Below are 20,651 nucleotides of genomic sequence, written 5' to 3'. Positions count from 1 at the left end.
TCGAGTGCGACGTGTTTTTCTTTCCTCTGCTGCTGCTGCTGGACTATCGTGAAGAGGGGGGGGGCGGAGAACGACAAAGAGAGAGAGAGAGAGAGCGCGGGGGGGGGAAGCGAAATGCGAAGCGGTCGCGAGAGGAGTTGACGCGGTCGTTGCACAGGCGCATGGGCACACTTCCGCGCACACCTGAGACAGCAATCGCTGAAGCCAAAGAGCCTTACACATCCCGCCCAGTGGAGAAGCACAGATGCGCACGATTAGTACTGGACATGAGCTGATGGCTGAGCGGAGAGTGAGGTGTGTGATAGCAAGAGGAGAGGGAGGGGGGTAGAAATTAATGGAGGCAGCGGTGGGGGACTGAGGGAGAGGAGAGCGGAAGAAGAGAACGCAACACCAGTACGTGAATGCGTGCTGGGTTGGGCGGTGCACGTTGCAGAGGTACCTCCCTCCCCACCCCCCACACACAAGCGTCTCACGCACTTCATCAGCCTTCTCACAACCTTTTTCCCGTCCCAAGAGCCTGACGGGGAACACCCGCCTTGTGTTCCCCGTCTTGCACGACTCCACTGCATCTTCCCTCCTCTTTGCTCACCTTCCCACCGCCGACCACATCAGAGACGGCTGCAGCTTTCCACACCCCCTCTGCCAGCGCATCCCCTCCACACCTGTCTGGCCTGGTAGGTGTCCCTTTCTCCTTCCCTTTTGGTTTGTGAGTACATATTCGCTTGGTTACGAGATGAGACCCGCGAAGCACGAGCCCCGCAGCTTATGCGATCGTTTGTTAGCGTGTTAAGCCCAGCACACCCACCCAGCAGCATACAACATGCGGAGGGAGAGCGCGAGGGTGGGGGTGGGGACGAGAAGGACCAGGTGGCTCTGCGGGAAGGGCATGGGACACCTCTGCATACGGTTTGCCCCTTCCCCTCTCGCGTGCTGTGCAGAGAGCTGCCTCGTCATTTATGCATGTGTGCGTGTCCTTATATGTGCTTGTGTGGTAGGGGAGAGGCAGCTGTGTACTCCGCCCCTCAGACACGCTACTCCGTTGTGTCCTCTGCAATCGGCTCCAGCTTGGACGAGTTCATACGCGCCGCGTCGGCGAGATACTTGACGGAGAAGTAGTTCTCGCGTGAGAGCTCCGTCAGTAGGCGGTGCTGAAAGAGACTGCGTTGCAGTGTCTTGAGCGCTGGCAACACCCTCACATCTTGCTGCGCCGCTACCCCGCCAAACGCCTCGTTGGAGTGGAGCAGGAGAGACTGCGCCCATAGTAGGGCGTGTTCGAGACCACGGCAGTGCTCTACCTCCTCGCTCACCCACTGCATGAGTTGTGGAAAGAGGGACGAGGGGATGGCTGTGACAGCCACGGGGATCGAGTCGCGCGGCATTCGGCGCAGGCACTCTGCGCCAAGCGTTACATCTCCAAGGTTCAAGGCGCCGATGAGGGCCAACACCGGTTGACCATTCTCGAGTTGTTTGCGCACCTCCTCTGTGGTTACATGCAGCTGGAGTTGCAGCGGCTGAAAGCGCGGACGCGCCACACGTGTCGAGAAGAGCAGCAGGCCGTCTGTTGTTGCGGCAATGAACTCTGAGCCAGTCGCCGCGAATGATACATCCATTGCCCGTGCCGTCCGCTCCGTCTTGCGCTTCCCGGTCGCGAAGTGGCGGTGACGGCTACCCGGCATCTCCAGCAACTTGCGCCGCGACAGGTGCATGTCGTCCTCGTCCACGTCAATGTCGCCGAGAAAGCCCGCCTCGCTGACGCTGCGCCACTGATACTGCTCCTCAGCACCCTGCATGTCGAGGTTGTGCGTGATGGGCCACTTCTTGAGTACGTACCCCTGCGTCGCATGGTAAAGCACCAGCCACTTGGAGTCGCCGCCCGCAATGAGCTTCTCACCCTCAGGTGAGAAGCTGATGCGCGTGAAGTGCGTGTTGTAGTTGGCGCTGTTTGGCCCCACCTCCTTGCGCCAGCCACCGGCCGCGTCAAAGGCCGTGAGAAACGTCTTGATGAGCTGCGGGTCGTTGGGAACGGTCGCCTCGTACACAGAGATTTCCTGCTTCGCCGTCAGCACCGCCATCCGTCTGCCACTGCTGCTGTAAGTGACGCACAGCACCTCCGTGCCGATGTCCAACACCTCGCCGTCGCCCTTGAGTCGCTCGCCGCTGTCGTTCTGGTTGAATAGGTCCCAAAGGATGAGGTTGTGGTCCATGCTGCCAGAGGTGAGCGTTACACCGGAGGGGTGGAACGCCAAGCACGCGATGGGCGCCTCGTGGCCTTGCAAGACGTCAATAACGCGCCCCGTCTGTACTGCAAACAGGAAAATTTTGTTTGCCCGGCTGCTGCCGACTGCCAGAACTTCTCCAGACGGGTCGACGGCGATGCAGGACAGCTGCGTCTGCTCGGGTGGGCTGAAGACGCGAAACTGACGGTAGCGCATGAGGTCGTAGCCGCGCGCCGTACCGTCCAGACTGCTGGTGAAGAAAGCGTTCGTGCTCGCGCTTGTGCTGATGCCGGTGATGGGCCCTGTGTGCTCGGTGAAGGTCGCAAAGCACTGCCCAGATGCTACCTTCCAGACCTTCACCTTGCCCTCTTCACCGCCGGAGATGATGTTGGTACTATCCGCTGTGATGGCGGCGCAGGCGATGTCGTAGTAGTGTGCCTGTTCTTTGAGCACGTACGCCTCCGCTTTCCAATCCCACACCAGCAACTGCTTGAGGTGCGCACTGCCAAATGCCACCCAATCCCCGCTTGGTGCGAACGCCGCCGCCGTCAATGACTGCGCAGATATAGAGAGGAGATGCACTGGGGTCAATCCCCCACCCTTCGTCTCCGGCAACGTGTGAATCGCGAAGATACCGCTGCTGTACCCGATCGCAAGCAGCCCGCGCGGCTTATGGAATGCCGTGACGCTGACGCTACCCTTGTGCGATAACATGAACTTGTCCCTGATCTCGAAGGCATGGCGCAGAATCGGTGGCAGAAACGTGTCATCAGCAGCTGAAACACGCACGCCATCGAGGCGCAGCTGCTCTAGTCGCTTGCGCTCGAGGAAGCTCTTCGGAGACGGGGAGTCCTTCTCCTCGACGTCACCGCCCTCAGCGTCGCCGCTTTCTTCTTGCTCTCCCAAGCGGGCCTGCAGCTGCGCAGTTGCGATCGCCTGCAGGATCTCCCTACGTGTAATAGCGGTGCGGTGCCACGTCACCACCACGTTATCCGCCGCCACACTCACCACCTCGCTATTGTCCTCTCTTGTAAACCACGCTCCAAGCACGGCGCTGCGGTGGCCGATTAGCGAGTTCTGCTGGAGCGCCATACCTTTCCGATGGAGCTTGCCTTGCCGCGGCACGATCTTCATCCGTGCATCTTGGCCACACACAAGAATGTGCTCGCTATCCGCCGTCCAGTCGAGGTTCGTAATGGGCCGTGTAAGGATGGCGTGAAGCTGTTCGATGCGGTGGCAGCCGTGGAAACTCACAACACGCTTGGCCGGTGCCGTGTACACCTGCAGCGTGGACTCCAGCGCCACTGAGACGTACTTACCACACGGGCTGAACTTGACGCACGAGATGGTGCAGTTGGGAGGGAAAGAGAGGGTGTCGAGCACGACACGGGCGGAGACGGAGTAAAAGAAGCCGAGGCCGCGCTGCCCGACAGCAATAACAAGGTCACCATCAGGGGAGAGGTCAAAGCAGCTGATGGAGCTGTTGCTACACGTGAGCGAGAGGTGGCCCGCCTGCTGGAGCTGAATCGATGACAAGTAGTTGTTCACGGGGGAGTAGAGCTGCGTGCCATCAGGCGAGAAGACGACGTTGCCGCCCGTGTACAGCATGCCGTGCACGGCAGCGAGTTGAAAGACGGTCTGCATGACGTGTGTGCGTGTGCTCGTCCTGCTGTGACCAAGAGATGGCAGTGTTCTCTTTCTCTCTGTGGCGCGCGCAGGAAGTACCTGCGCAAAGGTCAAAACGCGCAAGAGGGAAGGGGAGGAGGTAGGGAGAAGCCATGGAGGCATTTGTGGTAGTGTACTAGGTATCTCATCCAGCTATAGCCCTCGCTGCAGCCCAGGCTGCGTGCACGAGTCAACGTGCTCAACCAGCATATGTGCATTGCGCGCTGTGCCTGTGCCTGATGAGCGGCGAAAGGGAGCTACCCACCGACGGTCTGGCGCGTGAGTAGGCGCAGCACGTGCACTCCAGAACTCTCGTACCAGGTGCCCTTTCGCTACTTTTCTTCTCTGAGCTTCAGGAGAGAGGCAAAGCGGGGAGAGTCACCTTTACGTGGTCGTTCGCGTACGTAGACACGCACGGAGAGAGACGTCTGCTTAAGGCGTGCCCGTGTGTGCGTCCTTAGCGTTAAGTACAAACAAAGCTCAGACAACTATAAAACGTCATTAGGCAGTCTTCTACTCAGCCATATCCACCACCGCCGTCGCCGCCTCGTTTCCCTCCCCTTTTCGCCTTCTTCCTCGCGCGCGCTCTGAATGCACAGGTGCGTGCCGCGGCCTGCCGCTTGACCACCACCACACGGCTATCGAGGCTATCCAGTCAGAGAAACGGGGAGAGTGAGACACTCCCCCCCACACACACTGACACACACATGTACCCATACAGTACACACATCAATCCCCTAGCGCCGCTCCTCCCCCTCTCAGACGGGTGATCACACCCGTCCTACAGCGTCACATCGGCTTCTACCTCGTCATCGAGATCGGCATCAAAGGCGCCAATCGAGTTCCACTGCGTGCTGCACTCGCCCGGTGTTCCCTCCAACGCACTCGCCACCGCCGGGTACGCTGTCGTCACGCACTCGCGGAAGTACTGTGCACTGCTCATCAGCTGTTCGTCCGCCTGGTTCACACGACGCAGCACAGGCACAAAGGCCTCAACCTTGAAGGTGGCCGCCGGTACACAGCCGGTGCTCGCCACTGCCGCCGCCGCACGGAGCATCCACAAGGACGTGAGCTTGTCAGCGGTGCCGAAGCCTGCGGCCGAGCGCAGGTGCTCGGCAGACGCGGAGAGAAAGGCCTGATCCGTGCGCTGTGGCGCGCACTTGACGAGGGAGTAGACGAGGGCGTAGCCAGCCAGCACCTGCGTCCCCTTGGTAATTGTGCAGGACAGCGCACGCTCCTTGATGTCGCCGACAACCTCCTCAGGTATGCTCTGGGACATGCATAGGGTACCCACGGCCACACCGGCGGCCGCCGCGAGCGCAGGAGACTCCGGTGCCTCCCACATGGGACGTACCACGTCCAACAGTTTCAGAATATGCGGAAACTTCTTCGTGAACTTGGAGTAGCGCAGCACCACGCTGATGAAGCGGCACATCACAGTGCGCAGCAGCGTTGAGTCAACCGCTGTCTTCTTTGTCACCACTGTACCGAGGATGAGGTCGGCGTACTTCTCCGAGCGCATCAGGAGCTGAATCGTAACGTGCAGCGCCAGCACACGCGCCTCTCCCGAGTCGCACAGGGCGGCGTTGAACATGGCGAGCGCCATCGTGCCCTCCACCATCTTCTCCTTGCCACTGATCGGATAGTTCATGAGTTGCAGGCACAGGCGCACCAGCGCAAGCACCACAAATCCTTCGTTGCGCGTGAACAGCACCTTGGAGCAGCGACCAGCGACTGTGTTGGCTGCTGCTGCGCTGATCGCGCGCGGGGCGAAGGACATGAGGTCCTGGATGCACTCCACTGCCTCGACCTTCTGCTGCGGGGTGCCGTAATCGAGGCCACGGTTGTAGAAGCTCATGAGGACGTCGAAGAGACGTGGCTCGCCCTCGCTTAGCACAGTGAACTCTGGGGTGCTGCTGCTGATGAACGCACGCGCCGTGACCGCCAGCGTGATCTGAAACGGGTTGAGGAACTGCAGCAGGTAACGGGCTGCCGCGCGCTTGCTTGTCATGATGTCCACACGCTCCTCGTCCTCGAGTGTGTCCAGCACACGTTCCTCGAGGGAGTTGAGCAGCTCTGGTATCGCCCGAACGGCAAGGCGGCGCGTGTCCACGATTTCGTCGCCGAGGGCGTCGACGAGGGCACGGAAGACGGAGGTGATGCCGTCGACATTGTCGAGGTCTGCGCCAAGGCCGTACGCCGTGGCTGCCATCAGCGCGCCATGGCGTCTCGCCGGGACGTTCATTGCCTTCGTAAAGGCTTCGACCGGTATCGCCTCGAACTCACGTGGGGCGAGCTTCACATACTTGGTCATGAGCTCCTGTGCATCGTCCAGTGCCTCCACGCAAAACTGGAGCAGCAGGCGCACCATGTCGTCGTGGTAGCGGCGCATATCTTCTTCGGCCTCCTCGACGTCGAGGATCGCGTCGAGCAGCTCGACATTCTGGTTTGTGTGCTTATCGAGGGAGTTCAGGTGCTTGAAGACCAGCGCCAGTGCCAACCCCGGCTTCACCTTCACCACTTCCACCACGCCCCGAACGCTCGTCGTGAGCTGCGCCTCCACAGCGCTCTCGATGAGGCGCGGTCCCAGCACCTTCGACACACGCGCAAACACCTCTCGTGCTGCCTCCTGCACAGCGCCGTGTTCCTGCATGCCCGGCAGCACGCACCCCACGATATGACCACTCATGCTGACTAGCTTCCGCGGGTCGGAAAACTGGATGACGGTGCCCAGGCACACGAGTGAGCCAAGCTTCACACGGTGGTTGTCCGTCTTGTACATGCCGCAGAGCGTGTCCACAAAGCGCTCAATAGTCTCGTTTATGCGTGTCGTGAACTCGATTGTTTTCTCCGCCACTTCCACGCAGTCCAGGTTCTCAGACGACGCGAAGCGCACAAGCAGCAGTACCAGACTGTTGAAGATCTTGTTGACGGCGGCACGGATGCTGGCCACGCACGCCTGCCACGCCATGTTCGCATCGGTGCGCACGTTCACGCTGTGCTCGTGGCGGCCACAGAAGAGGGCCGAGAGCATGCGCGCGAGGTTGTCTGTGCCGAGCATCTCCTCGAGGGAGGCCAGGATCGACACACCGCGTTTCTCCACGTCGCGCGCCGCTTCCATAGTGAGAATGACACCGTCCTCGCCGCCTTCGCCGGCTGCTGCAGCGACGCCACTCGCGTTGCCACCTGTCGTGGCGTCGATCGTGCTCGCCAGCTCGGCGCGCGTCTCTTCATCTGCGTCGGCCATGGCCGTCTGTATGCGCATCTTCTTTCTAACGTACGCCACGAGGTGCAGCATGAGCTTTGCGGAGAGCTGCAGCGAGCTCTGCCGCAGTGTTGTCACCTCGCTGCTCACACCATCCAGCAGCGGGCCCAGAACGAGCGCCAAGTTGCGCGTGCCGTAGAGAGAGACGATGCTGTCGCCCGCTGCCAGCGCAACGTCGCGCACGCGGTCCGAAAAGTGCGAGAGGCCCTCGAGCACCCACGGCAGTGAAACAGGCAAGAAGTCTTGGAAGGTCTCCGCCCGAAGCGTGGAGGGGGCGTATACCATAATGTAGAGGAAGCCCTCTCGCACGGGCGGCCGCTCGTCCGTCATGCCGGTCTGGATCTTCGGGAAGTACAGCTTCAGCAGCTCCGCCCCACACGCGGTCACCACCTCCACAAACACCTGCGCCGCACCGGCCTTTTCAATGGTGCCAGACTGAACGCGCTGCAGTACGCCAAAGGCCCACTCGCAGATGTCGTCAATGAGGTTGCCGCCGATGGCGGCGGCGAGCGCGGCAGCCGCCTTGGCCGCTGTCGTGCGCGCCTCTGTTGACGGTTCCTGCGAGGCTTCCTCTAGAAGCCGCACGAGTTCCTCTGTGTAGGGCAGCAGCGCGCGCGGGTCGCTCACGAGGTTGACCATGGCCGCCACAATCTGCGCCGCCTTGGGGCGTGTGCGCGCCACCTGCCCGCCAAGACCGCGCGAGAGCACCGGAATGATGAGGGCCAGCGAGGCGGGGTCGACAACGTTGACGAAACGCGTGTAGAGCAGCGCGTCAAGCGCCGACTCAGTTTCCGTGCTGGGCGAGCGCATCGCGTTCAGGATGAGCTCCACGTGCGCCTGAATCTCCGGGTTCGAGACGACACCCGCAACGCGCCGCAGCGCGTTCGAGGCCGCCACGGCGACGGCGTTGTTCACGTCAAACAGGCAACCTCGAATGTGCTTCATGATCTCCGGAAGCGCGGCGGCGAGCTGCTTGGGGGAGCAGAACGCGACGTAGCCAATGAAGTTCAGCGGCGGCACGCGTTTCTTTGCGGAGTCCGAGGCGAGCCCTTCCACCAGTCGTGGGATCAGCTGGCGGAGGCCTACGCCGGACAGCTTCGCCATCAACTCCTTGGCTGCGTCATCGGCGCACTCGGAGATGTTCGGGTCGGCGTCCGCGACGGCTTCCAGCAGCTCTGTCGCCATCGACAGCGCGTACGGCTCGAAGAGGGGGGACATCTCGCTGCACAGCACCTCCAACAGCACCATCACGCCCAAGCGCTCCACAGGCTTTTCTTGGGCTGACTTGCGCAGAATGTCCATGACGTTGTAGCGGCGCAGCGACGTCAGACCTGAGCCTTTGATGACACCAACGAGGCCCCACGCATGCGCCTTCTTCTTGATGTAGGAGCCGGAGTGAATCGCCTGCTTGAGGCACTTTCCCACAAACTCGTCGAGCTTCGGTGAGTTACGAATGCGCTCGTGGCGGCTAATGTCCGCCATCGATTCGCACACACAGCGGTGCACCATGGCGGATTGCGAGTTGTTCAGGGTGCGGCTCTGCTGATCAATGATGGCTTCTAGCAGCGCTGTCTCCTGCAGGCGGCAGCTCATGACGGCGAGCCACACCGTGGCGGTGGCCAGGTACTGTTCCTTGTGCGCCTGCGTCACATCCTTTGGCGGCTTTGCCAGACGCACCTGCAGCTGCGGTGAGATGCTCTTCAGCAGCGCCAGGTCAGCCGCCTCGAGCACGGTGCGGCCGGCCTTAAGGGTCTGCCGGAGTAACGCCTCGCCCGTCTGCGGGCTCTCGAGTACCTGGCAGAGGTAGTCCATCACCACGGCAGGCACACGACCCAGGTAGGTAGAGGAGAGGCCCTCTAGCGAAATCACGGACGGCGACCCGCCAATATCCTTCAGCTCCTCCACCCACTTCAGCTGTGTCCCTTCGTCGGTTGTCGGGAGACGCGCGAAGAGGTGGTGCATTGTTTCCGTCGCTCGAAGCGCGCTTGCCTCACTGTGGTGGCCGTACGTGCGCAGGAAGTACACGAGGTCATCCCAGTCGGAAGGCTGCAGAACGAAGTCGTACTTCTCCACGGCATTTTCCGTTATCTTCCGCAGCTGGCTTGCGACGGTGCGAACCGGATCGTTTGCGAGGGTCGCGGCCAGCACGAGCGCGCGCCGACACGTCTCGAAGTGGGCAAAGCGACTGAAGGCTGCTGCTGTCACATTTCGGACGGAGTCGACTGTATTGAACAGCCCCGCCTCCACTGCCGCAAGTCGCTCGCCAGGAACCATCGGCATGAGCGTGTAAAAGCCCTGTTGCACACTCTTGTACAGGGACGGGAAGCTCTGCAGGATACTCATTAGTAACTCCATCGCCGCTGTTGGGTCAGGCAGGTTCACCTGGCCGAGGTTCTGCATGAGCATCCCAAGCATCTGGTGCTGTGTGGCCACTGGGATCGTCGTCGAGACGGCGTTGGCGCCGCGGCCAGCCTTGAATGCGACGCGCGCGAAGGCCGTCAGAACGACGAACAACGGTGCCGGCAGCATCTGAGTGAGGGACTGGCGCAGTGCATGCACCATCGCCGACACCTGGCTGACATCCTCCACTGAGAGCGTTTTGAGCGGTGTGAGGCGGGCAATGGTGTGCACCATGTTCTCCGCCATACACCCGAAGGGTGTGTGGGCGAGCAAGCCTGTCAGTGCGTCTGTCGCTAGCACCGTCAGCACGTGCTCTGCCTTGCCCTGCAGCTGCAGTTCTGTCACGGTCGCCTGTAGCGGGGCGTACAGGATAGGAAGTGCCGCCAAGTCGAAACGACCGTGCGTGCCGAGCAGGCGAAGGGCAAAGTAGATGGACTTGTGCTGGTGGACTGCGGGCATGATGGCACGGCTGCGCTTCTCTACGGCGGCACGCAGCGCCTCACGCCCCTTCGCCAGCGCTACCGCGTCCCTCTTCTTCATGTCGATGAAGTCGTCCCCGGATATCCCCTTGGGCGGGCGGTCTGGGTAGACCTTCAGTAGCTGCTGCTCGCGTAGCGTGCTATTCTCGTAGGCGTCCATAAAATTGATGTCCTCGGCGGCGATCGCCACATCCTCGGCGGAGAGAGCCATGAACCACACCTTCGACGCCTGCACCGCCTCTGCGATGGCGTCGAGGGCGTCGCGCGAGGCTGCGGTGTTTGTCTGCGTGAGCAGCAGCACCACCGCACGGCATGCGGCAATGGACAGGTGCTCCACATCCTTATTTATTGCCTCGATGAGATGCCACACAATGCCCTTTACCTGCTGGGAGAGCAAACGCTCCTGGCCCTCACCGCAGGCGAGCGTTTGGCGCAGCGGGCGCTCGAGCACGGCAAGGCTGGCGCGGCGGTACCGGCGCAGCAGGCAGCTGGAGGCCTTGTAGAAGTGCGGGTCGGCGCCTTGCACGTTATCGTGACCAGCACACAGGAGAAGCTCGCTGAGAGCCGAGGAAAGGGAGAGTCGAGATGTGTGCCGCAGCAGCGCCGTGCCTATCGCGACGAGCGCCGGCGCGGCCGTCGTGCCAACAATCGTGGGGGGAGAGGTCGCCGACTCGAGCCCAAAGACATGCTGCGTTAGACAGCCCCACAGCGACATCACGCGTGACGCATCAGAGGCGATGGATTGGACGTACGCCAGCAGCGGGCGGCGCACCAGTCCATGGTGGCTCGTCAGCAGCTGCACTAGCGGGACACCGTAGCCGCTGTTCGCCAGTTCCACTGCCACCTGCGCGACGCGAGCCTGCTCGTACACGTTACCGTCCAGCTGGCGCAGCACCTCGGCAGTGCTCAGCAGCGGGCGCACCTTCACAACCGTGGCCACATCGCCACGCACCAGGGCGAAGGGGAGGGCGAGGTACGCGTCGGGACGCAGCACCACCACCTCTTCGCAGTCCCTCATCAGCTCCGTGAGCAGACCATCCACCACCGCGGCCGGTGTACGCTGCGCGTCGAGGTAGACAAGCATGGCGCGGCGAATTGTCACCTCCTTGCGGCTGTTCTTCAGCGCGTTCATCAGCCCGTCCTCCACCGACGCCTCCAGCTGCAGCACCGAGGTGAGTCGGAAGGCCTGAGTGGCCGACTCCACCGCCGGCATAGCCACCTCCCTGCTCAGTGTCGACAAAACGTCAGCCGTTGGCTCCAGCTGCGCGCGCACTTCGCTAGGCAGCGCCTCCAGCATGTCGCACAGTAGTCGCATTGCCACCTCTTTCTCACGTGGAGTGCGACAGCGGGTGCCAACGGCATACACAATCGTCTGCTGCAGCACAGCCAGTATCTCTGGTGTCACGGCGTAGAGCTGCTGGATCAGCTGGGCGTAGATGGGGCTGATGCACTCCACAACGGGCATCAGCGCGTCAGCGTTCACCGTGAAGGGGATTATCCACTGGGTGAGAGCGTCCTTCCCCTTCGCTCTCATGTACGCGGCGACGTCCGCCGTTGGTGCGGCTGCGAGCAGTGCAACGTAGTCCAAGAAGGCGTCGCGTGGGGTGCTCGTCAGACCCATCATGTACAGCACGAACTGCAATGTTGTATCAGTGTTTTCTAGCACCAGCGTGCCAGCCACGGGATGCCGCGCACCGAGGACTTGATAAGCGACGAGGGGCTGCGTCTTGACCGCGGAGCTGAGCTGATCCTTAGTGAGCGAGAGCTGCATTGCCTCACCTTGGAAGACGGGCGTGAGGGCGATCACCTCTGCAGGTGCAAGGGACTTGACTGCTTTGCTCACTGCGTTCATGTTACGACTCGCGTTCTTCTGCATAAGCTGCCGCAGATGGCGAATGGGGGCGTATGTGAAGAAGACTTCATCTTTGGTGGGGTGCTGCTTCAGCGTGTGCTTTTTTCTCTTCGCGTGGAGGGCGGCGTAGCGCTGCACGAGAGCTGCGAGAGCCTTCAGGAAGAGCAGCAGACCCTCGTCGTCCGTGTACTCCTTCAGTCGTGGAGCGGCTGTGTCCTTGCGAGGTCTTTGCTGCGCTGAGGCTGCGAGCAGTGGCGGGGGTGCGTGCAGCAGCACCGGGGCCGCCAGACGCAATACCTCCTCCACGCACAGCAGCGTCGCGCGCGAGCTGCCGAAGTACTGGAGGCATGTGTGGGACGCCACCTGTACGGCGGTACACCACTCCTCAAACGACAGCGGCGTCGTCGCAGCGACCTGCGGCAGTACCTCTTTGCGCAGGCGGCGTTGCTGATTCGGCTGTACGCAGGGAAGCCGCGACGCGCCCAATACACATTGCACTACCTGGAGCGGGTGGAAGCCTTTGCCAGGGCAGTGTGACAGTGCTACGATCTCTTCGGAAGGCTCATCGACCTTCAGGCCTCCCTCAAGCTGTTCTCGCTGCAGGTGCCAAAACTCACGTAGCTGTGTTGCCTCCTTTTCAGAGAGAGGGTTGTTGTACTGGAGCAGCACCTCCACCGCCAGCGGCACAGTCGCCGCCTGCTGCAGCGCATGTACGACCTGCGCGAGCTCCATCACGCTAGTTAAGCAAACACACCCGCACACTCACACACGCACACTCAATGGAAAGAGAGCGTGTACGTCTTCTCTTGTTCTCTGTCTGTCTGTCTCTTGAGTTCACGCTGGAAAGTGGTCGATGGTGCCGGCTCGGGGGGAGTGGGATGAAGGAATGGAGTAAAGAGACGTTGAGAGAGAGAGAGAGGCTACGCTATGTGCTCGTCACGACGATATCCGCAGGTTTGCGGGCGCGATGGTGATGTGGGGCCCGCAGGTACACACACGTGCACGATTTCCTCTTCTTGGTACTCAAACGATGAAACAGGGGGAGGGAGAAACAAAAAGGCTCGCTTGGCTGTCTTACGGAGGGACGAGGGGGAAGGAAGAGGAGAGGGGGGGGATGGGGAGGGACAGGAGCAAAAGTACAGGACACACACACACCCAAAGACATGAATGCATTGCGCAGTTCAGGCGAACACCTTCCTCTTCTCCCCCTTTTTTGTTCCTTGTCGCCTAGAGGACTAACAACAGGAGGGAGAAGGAGAGACGAAGTTGCGCGTCCGTGTGCTCACACATAAGTGAGCGCGCGCACGCGGTTCTGGGATGCCATAGTTGACACACTCAGGAGTCTTCGGCAACACAGTGCGTTAGCTTCTTTCTCTTTCAGGGAGAAAAGGGACATTGTTTGACTTGAAGCTTTACGGAGCGTGCCGACCGAGCGCAGAGGTGGCCTGGTGGGCACGCTCCGTAAAGCCGGGCGACTACAGGCGTCAATGCGAGTGCACCATCATAGCGATGCTCATCACAACGCAGTTTCTGTTGAGGGAGAAAAGGAGAACGAGAGAAGAAGCTTGTCTCGATGTCTTCCACGCGCGCTCCCTTTCTATGCATCGTAGTGCCCCCTTTACACACCAAACCAGTTAAGGAAAGTGGAGAAGAGAGGAGTGGGAGAGGGAAGGAGCAACATAACATACCAACTTCGCCCTCTTCCTTCAGCCTTTGACAGACCAAACTTCCTCTTCCTCACACAGACACACACACACACACACACACACGTACGCCGTTAGCTACAACCACATACACCGAACTGAAGACACTGAACCCGATCTTGACAGTGCTACGAGTAACCAGCGACTTGTTCCTGCTGGACGTGAGCAGTACCACTGCGTCTGCCGTCAGCATAGGTGTTCTCGGGTACTTCAAGCCTTCGCGTGCTTTACTCCGCATTATTGTTCTGCGCGTGCTTCTTGATGAAATCCACATTAAGCAGCATCTGCCCGACGTGGAGGACCACGGAGAGAATGGCGCCAGCAACTGGACAGGAAATGAAGATAAGCCACACTAGCATGATACCCGCCAGCGGCAGCGGGTCAGTGACGGGCAGGCGAGCGCAGCGTGCTATGATGGGGATGTGAATGATCGTGCTCGAGGTGCAGGCAACTGTGATGCTCCATACAGCGGGGTACGTGAAGGGACCCAGGGTGTACCCAGGCACTGACGTGAGAGGCGCGGCAGCGGCAACGTACTCGCTGTGCACGCCCATCAGCATGAGAAACACAAGGCTGTTCAGTACGCTGAAGATCACATGGATGCGGCATAAGATGCGCCAGCGCCAGCTCACCATGCGGAAGATTGTCTGCGCCTGCGCTATACTGTAGAAGATGTAGACAAGCTCAACCATGCGCAGCGGACGCAGGTAAGTGGCCCAACTGCTGTTCCAGCCAAATATGCCCTCTATGATCCACTCTGGTACTCTGGTGGTGGACACCCCCGGACAGACGAGCGGCCACCACATGCTTAAACCGAAGAAGAGCATCGCTTCATCGACGGTGGCGATGCGATTGCCCCAGATAAAGATGTTTGCCTCAAAGTGCAGCGTGTGAGAGAGCACGGTGACGAAGGCCACGAGGCAAACAGAGATGGCCATGTTGCAGAGCGACGCAAGCAGCAAGAAGACGCAGCACGTCGACAGGAGCGACGTCACGCAGTCAAGCCCATGATCGAGGTACTCGCCAATAGCACTCGTCTTCTTGTCGCGCCGAGCGAGGCGGCCGTCGGTGTTGTCAGCGACGCAGTAGATCAGGTTCAGCGACCCACAGAGGACGAGCATAAGAGAAGGCGACATGAATGGCAGGATAGGCGTCATCTCCGTCAGCGCCAGCGGCGGCACTTTTGGTATCGCAGGGTCCTTGACGAGGGAGGAGGGCAGCAGCTCCATCCTGCCGGGCTGAAACTGTAGCCCCGCTGGCATAGAGCCGAGAAGCAGCACGGAAGAGAAGACAGTAGAAAAGATGCCGACCAAGGTGACCTTGTTGGGCATCCACGACTGTGGGTAAAACTGCACGACGTAGTCGTAAAAGGGGAATAAGAGGTACTCGGCCAAGACGCTGGGCTCGGCTGACACAGTAGGCATCTCGGGCGGCGCTGCAGGTGAGATCCAGCTCGGCATGGCTCACTTCTTATCCTTGTGCGTCTTGATTTCGATGGCCTCTGCGCCAAAACACTGCACGCCTGCGCAAAGTCACTAAGACAGGCGCAGAGAAGAGAGGGGGGGGGGGTAAGTAAGGTATAGTGTTGCTTTATGGCGACAGTGGCAACTACACATGCACCCACATGTGTTCCAGTAGGGGGAGCGGGGGGAGGGTGAAGGGGAGAGAGAGATGGGGAGGGGCTCACTACCAAAGAAGCAACGAGCGAGCAAATTAAAAACGAAAGAGACGACAGCAGCTGGATGGTGGGATCAGAGGGAGGCGACGTCGTGTGCCAACAGAAAGGGAGAGAGGAGGAGGGAGAAGAGAGAAGGGGGGAGAGAGAGGAAAGCGCGTATGAGGCGGTAGTATGCGTGTATGGGCTAGTGTGGATGTATATGAGGCTGTGTGTGCGTACATTTGCCCGAAAGCACTTGCCGGTCGCCGTTCTCGTAATGGCCGCCGCCACCACCACCGTCCACCAGTAGCGGGGCGCAGTGCAGTACCCCTCACTTTAGGTGCTGATGGACATACACGTGTGCGTGCCAGAGAGAGAGAGAGACCGCACAAGTGCAGAACGCTTTCGATCTCCCGCACTACCCCTTCTATTCCCCGCAGCGGACTATGATCGAAGCACAAGGCGGAGGCACAGGGCATATATATATATATATGTGAAGAGAGAGGAGGCGCCGAGGTGTGTGTCTATGGGTGCTGGTGATGACGATCATAATTGCAGGAGCTGGCCAAAGGAGATGAGCGGGGCGCGGCAAGGGGGGGGGGTAGGAGTGACGCGGGGGATGAAATGCTCGCGCCTTCTCTTACACCACGTCTTATTCCCTCTGCATCACCACAACACTGCTGTGTCTCGCTTTCTTTGCTCAACACTCTGATTTGCTGATTGCCACGACGGGCAGCAGCGCTGCACCACGCAGAGACCCGCAGGGCATCAAGGACTTACCCGCAACCATCATCTCCTTCGGCATTCACACGCGGGGAGGTAGGAATGGGGTCGATTAAGGGTGGGCACATGATATCAGCATATATCCCACCAGTGGTGTGTTCAAGTGAACTGATACGCTCTTCAGCGTTACGTGACAACCAGACACGCACACGAGCATGCGAGAGAACAACGAAACAACACTGTCAACAACAACGGCAATTACGAGGTGTGTGCCAGCGAGTCTTGACTGTGCCCGGTCCCGAGCATCATGGGAGGGGTGGCTGGTGGTGGCGAGGGCACCTCTCTCCACGGAGATGCCGAGGACGCTCTTCACAGGCAGTGGTGGCGTTCTCTTTCCGCATGCCCATCGATTCCTCTACACACGTGCATGCAAACATCAATCAGGCGCGCACCAGCTTAGTGAGCCATCATCAAGCCACGTCCACCGATGCACTCTTTCACTGCTTGGATGTGGTCGATGATGCGGTTGTCTGCGGTGCGGCAGATGTAGATGATGAGTCGGTTATGGATGCCGTGTGTGTTCAGGAGACGCCTCATCATCTTGGGTGACCACTCGAACTCTGTCTTGCCATCGTAGCTGCAAGGCTCAACGACATTGATTGTGGGCTCATTTTGGAAGTACTTCAGCTCGACAGCGAAAGCACGGTCGTTGTTGAAGTCGCGAAAACCAGCGACGAGTCCGTGATCGAGCAACACCTTCGCACACCCGCGTGTCTCGATCGTCGAGGGCACGATCACAAAGCGCTTACGCTGCTCCGATGCCTCGCGCAGACGGTGACAGAAGTCGTACATGGGGGTAATGACGTTAAAGGTCCAATCCTTCGGCTCGCGCTTTTCTAGCTGCACACGGTCCTCATCGAGTTGACTGGGCTGATCGTAGGTGCCGTAGTACAGCGCGTGGTCGCCTTGGTGCTGGAAAAAGAGGCGCGTGATCGGGTCAGCAGGGAGGTCGCGGACCCGCTCGACTCCTGGCAGGTTCACCAGCCGCCGTTGCGGAAGCGGACGACCCGACAGCGCAGCGCTTCCTGCAGCGTTTTGGCGACGAGCCTCGGCCAGGGGGTCTCGCTCGTCGGCTAGCAGAGCGTTAAGCTGCTGCCTAATACGCTGTTCACTCATGCTGACATCGTTGGCGATCGCAAAGAGGGTACCCTGGCGTGCCTTGCGTCCGAGAAGCGCCTTGGCACGGATGGATCGACTGCTGGGGTGGATGGTGCTGGCAGCCGTCGACAAGTCGGCGCCGGCAGAGGCAGTCGAGGAGCAACTGCTACCCGGGGCGAAGGCAGAAGTGGCCCCGCCACCGTACACCCGTGCAAAGTGCGTCGCGCTGTGAAGGAGCATACCGCGCGCTGGTGCAACAACCAGTGGCGTGAAGAAGGGCGAGGCGGGGCAAAACACCCACACACGCACCCACACAGGCGCTGCGGCTGACACAAGCGACAGCGACGCAGGTTTTGAGTAGGTGAGAGCGCGCGTGCTTGAAAACAGTAGGACGGACCGACTGAGACGCCACAGCTGCACGCCAGCCCATCCCCCGGTGTGCAACCCGAGACGGAGAGGGAAGGGGGTGAGGGAAGCGATAGGAGGGTGAGAGACGTAGAGGGGGTGACACAGTGAGAGCGATAGAATTCGAGAAAGGGATGATGGAGGGCGGTAGTGGCGACATAAGTGGGGTAGCCGACATGGCGAGAGAGAGAGAAAGCGTGTGCCAACTGATGGGCACGCACAATGGCTATACCACACATTTTCCCATTGCGGTAATTCCGCTCTCTCGCAGCCTTCCCCCTCCCCCACATACATGCAGAATGTGCATCACCGCAGATGGCGACTTACGTCTTGGCAAGCGTTCTTACAAGTCACCGGCGGGCAGCATCATCGCACATCCTTTGCACGTGCATAGGGCGAGAGCCACTTAAGATCAAAAATGCATATACACACACGATACAGCCGTGAGCCTTCATTCATTCATTCATTTTAACCGATTGGGGTGAGGGGTTAGTTGTGGGAAGACCCAAGCTGAGGGGAGGGAAGACAAGGCACACGGCCTCAAATCACGTGACGGTACATGCTGTACGGGCCGCTTTGCTTCCCTTCGCGTGTGATGTGGACGATGCTGCCGCGATGCAAACCAAGGTACTGAACAAGAGGGTCTCTCTCCAGCATGCGGGGCAGTTGGGAAACGTTTAACTTCCGTTCTGCCAGGAACATTGCCGCCTCGGTGGGCGAGAGGGCAACGTGATGGGGTACCGTTTCGTGGCGCACGACGTTGAACGCCAGCGCCTCCTCCTCGAAAACCTGGATGGAGAGCAGCTCTGCACCTGTGGCCTCATCCATGCGACCGCTGAGTTCCTGCACATCCATGCGCACACCGGGGTCCACCTTGTTCGTCACAACAATCATCGACGACACCTTCTTCTTGAGCGCCTTCTCGCGGAATGCCTGCACTTCCTTTATGCTGAGCTTCGGAGAGCTCGAGAAGAAGACCATGAGCGCGTTCTTGGCTGCCTTTTCCTTCGAATTTGCTTCCATTGAAGCCGCCACAATAGTGTGCGACACGCCGCCGTCGGTATCCTTTGGCTCCACCTTCACGGCCGGCGGTGCGCGGCGTGGGTCAACGGAGCAAGTCAGCCGCATGGCATTACGCATGCACACCCACTCTCCGTTCGCGGCCCGACGAATCACCTCGGCCTCGTCCACTGCTTCATCATACTCGCCCGCCTTGACGTCGTCGACATCTTCGTGCTTCAGTTCACGCCTGGGGCCGCTACTGCTGCCACTGCCACCACTTTTCTCCGCGCGTGTGCTGCGCGCTGCCTGGTCAGGCGTGATGACGAAGTGCCGCAGGAACCAGTCGTGGTCGAGCCCCTCCTCCTTGTCGTACAGTTTGGGGTTCTGCACTGCCTCGGCGATCGCCGACGGGTGTCGAATGATGTAGCCGCGGTCGTGGCAAAGTTGAATCATCGTATTGAGAGCTCGAAAGAGTCGCACCACCTTGAGCTCTTCGATAGACGACATGACGGGCCGGGAGAGGAGGAATAGCGACTGAAGCCAACACAGAGGTCGATGATGCTCTCGATCGTGTTGTAATTATCGATCGCTGCTTTGCACCAGTGCACAGGCGCATGCGTGTGCACGACGAGAAGCGGTGGAGGTTTGGAAAGAAGGTGGAGAGGAAAAGAGAGGCATCCGCCAACTTTGCACACTGAGGCAGTGGATGATGTGGTGGTGGTGCTGCTGCTAGAGGCCTTCTGCGGCTGAAAGACTCGAGTCGCACTCGATGCAAACTGCCACCGGGCTTGTGCGTGTGCTTGGCGAGTTTGTCACCTGCCTTACTCGGCGTCGGCGCAGCACTTCTTGAGCACGGTAAGAGGAGCGGCAGATGCGTACACGCACAGAGCTCGTGGGGGCACACGGAGTCCCGCGATCGCCTTTAGGTGCGCCCCGGCACAGTCTTTACTTTTACTTGTTACGTAGGGAGGAGACAGACGGAGGGACTATTACAGCCATACTTCACACAACGAGAGGCGCACTAGCTAAAGACACAACACCTGCACACAAAGAGGACAGTGCGGTACATCAACCACAAAGGTATTTCGACACGGGCACGCGTGCGCGCTTGTTGCAAGTGCTGAGCAGCACATGCGCGGACTTCAGACGACTTGCCGGTAGGTCACGTAGAGGCCTGCTGACATGCTCTTCCGCTCAATGCGGACTACTTGGCCACGCTTCAGTCCGTAATAGCGAGCTACAGGGTCGGTGGACAGGATGCGGGGCAGCTGATGCAGCTCCAGTGCGTGGGCGTGCAGCACGTCCTTAAGCTCCTCCTCTGATAGCGGCGTGTGCTTCGGCACTAGTTCGTGATGGGTGATGTTCACAGAGAGCTCATCCTCCTCAAACAACTCGAAGCGCAGGTCCTGCTCACTACGGTTGTACGTATCCATCGTTTTGCGGACGATTGGGTTCGGCTTCGAGGGGGTGACAAACACAACTCGCTGATAGCCTTCATGGAGCGCATCCTCAGCAATCTTCTTGACCACTTCCGACGAGAGGTGGTTTGGTGGACAGAAGTACACGACCGCCTTGAGCGTTCTACCCTCGCCCACTTCACGCTCGCATGCCAGGGTCATCTTGTCCCGCCGGATTACCTGCTTGCGACGGGGTGGAGCATCGGTAAAGCCACCGCCGGCCGCCGCGCCGCCGCTCTCCGTCACCTCCACCTCCTCGACGTACCGCTCAACAAACTCGCCAAGGGAGTTAGGGACCACATGCTGCGCCACCTTGTATTTGCGATCAGACATCATCTCCGCCGATGTCTGCAGGATGCGGAAGCATTTGTAGAACTCCAGCTTCTCTTGTCCGATGGCTGGCATGGTGAGCTAAAGTAACTTGTGTGGGAGGGAGGGAAGGGCTTATTACTGCCGAGTATTACTGGAATGCGCATGCGGGAGGTCAAAGGCCCGCCTGCGTTGCTCGCACGCACACACAGTCTCTGCTTCTTTATTACCTTTTCGAGACGAGAAGGTGATACCGAAGTGTGGGGGTAGAGAGCTGAAGTGGGGGCAGGGGCAGAGGCTAACAGACAGCACCGTCAAGCTCCGCCGCAGCGCAAGAGAAGAAAATGCCAGTTGCTCTTC

The 20,651-nt window shown here is 59.9% G+C and overlaps 6 protein-coding genes across 6 annotated transcripts; all 6 read right to left on the bottom strand.

Moving 5' to 3' along the window:
• Positions 1-1,031: 1,031 nt before the first annotated feature.
• LPMP_180830 (periodic tryptophan protein 2-like protein) lies at positions 1,032-3,860 on the bottom strand (the record flags this gene model as incomplete). Its single annotated transcript, XM_010699615.1, has 1 exon — positions 1,032-3,860. The coding sequence occupies one exon, from the start codon at positions 3,858-3,860 to the stop codon at positions 1,032-1,034; it is 2,829 nt and encodes a 942-aa protein (XP_010697917.1).
• Positions 3,861-4,662: 802 nt separating this feature from the next.
• Positions 4,663-12,609, bottom strand: LPMP_180820 (hypothetical protein; the record flags this gene model as incomplete). The annotated part of the gene is made up of 1 exon (XM_010699614.1): positions 4,663-12,609. One exon carries the CDS (start codon positions 12,607-12,609, stop codon positions 4,663-4,665), a length of 7,947 nt encoding a protein of 2,648 aa, XP_010697916.1.
• Positions 12,610-13,807: 1,198 nt separating this feature from the next.
• LPMP_180810 (ethanolamine phosphotransferase, putative) lies at positions 13,808-15,040 on the bottom strand (the record flags this gene model as incomplete). The annotated part of the gene is made up of 1 exon (XM_010699613.1): positions 13,808-15,040. The coding sequence occupies one exon, from the start codon at positions 15,038-15,040 to the stop codon at positions 13,808-13,810; it is 1,233 nt and encodes a 410-aa protein (XP_010697915.1).
• Positions 15,041-16,416: 1,376 nt separating this feature from the next.
• LPMP_180800 (ribosomal protein S8-like protein) lies at positions 16,417-17,136 on the bottom strand (the record flags this gene model as incomplete). Its single annotated transcript, XM_010699612.1, has 1 exon — positions 16,417-17,136. One exon carries the CDS (start codon positions 17,134-17,136, stop codon positions 16,417-16,419), a length of 720 nt encoding a protein of 239 aa, XP_010697914.1.
• Positions 17,137-18,063: 927 nt separating this feature from the next.
• Positions 18,064-19,032, bottom strand: LPMP_180790 (DNA-directed RNA polymerase I subunit, putative; the record flags this gene model as incomplete). Its single annotated transcript, XM_010699611.1, has 1 exon — positions 18,064-19,032. The coding sequence occupies one exon, from the start codon at positions 19,030-19,032 to the stop codon at positions 18,064-18,066; it is 969 nt and encodes a 322-aa protein (XP_010697913.1).
• Positions 19,033-19,667: 635 nt separating this feature from the next.
• Positions 19,668-20,387, bottom strand: LPMP_180780 (DNA-directed RNA polymerase II/III subunit, putative; the record flags this gene model as incomplete). The annotated part of the gene is made up of 1 exon (XM_010699610.1): positions 19,668-20,387. The coding sequence occupies one exon, from the start codon at positions 20,385-20,387 to the stop codon at positions 19,668-19,670; it is 720 nt and encodes a 239-aa protein (XP_010697912.1).
• Between the last annotated feature and the right edge of the window lie 264 nt (positions 20,388-20,651).

Source organism: Leishmania panamensis (genome assembly GCF_000755165.1).
Source record: "Leishmania panamensis strain MHOM/PA/94/PSC-1 chromosome 18 sequence".
Taxonomy (NCBI): Eukaryota; Euglenozoa; class Kinetoplastea; order Trypanosomatida; family Trypanosomatidae; genus Leishmania; species Leishmania panamensis.
The sequence above is the reverse complement of the archived record's forward strand: the minus strand, read 5'-3'. Positions and strand labels throughout refer to the sequence as shown.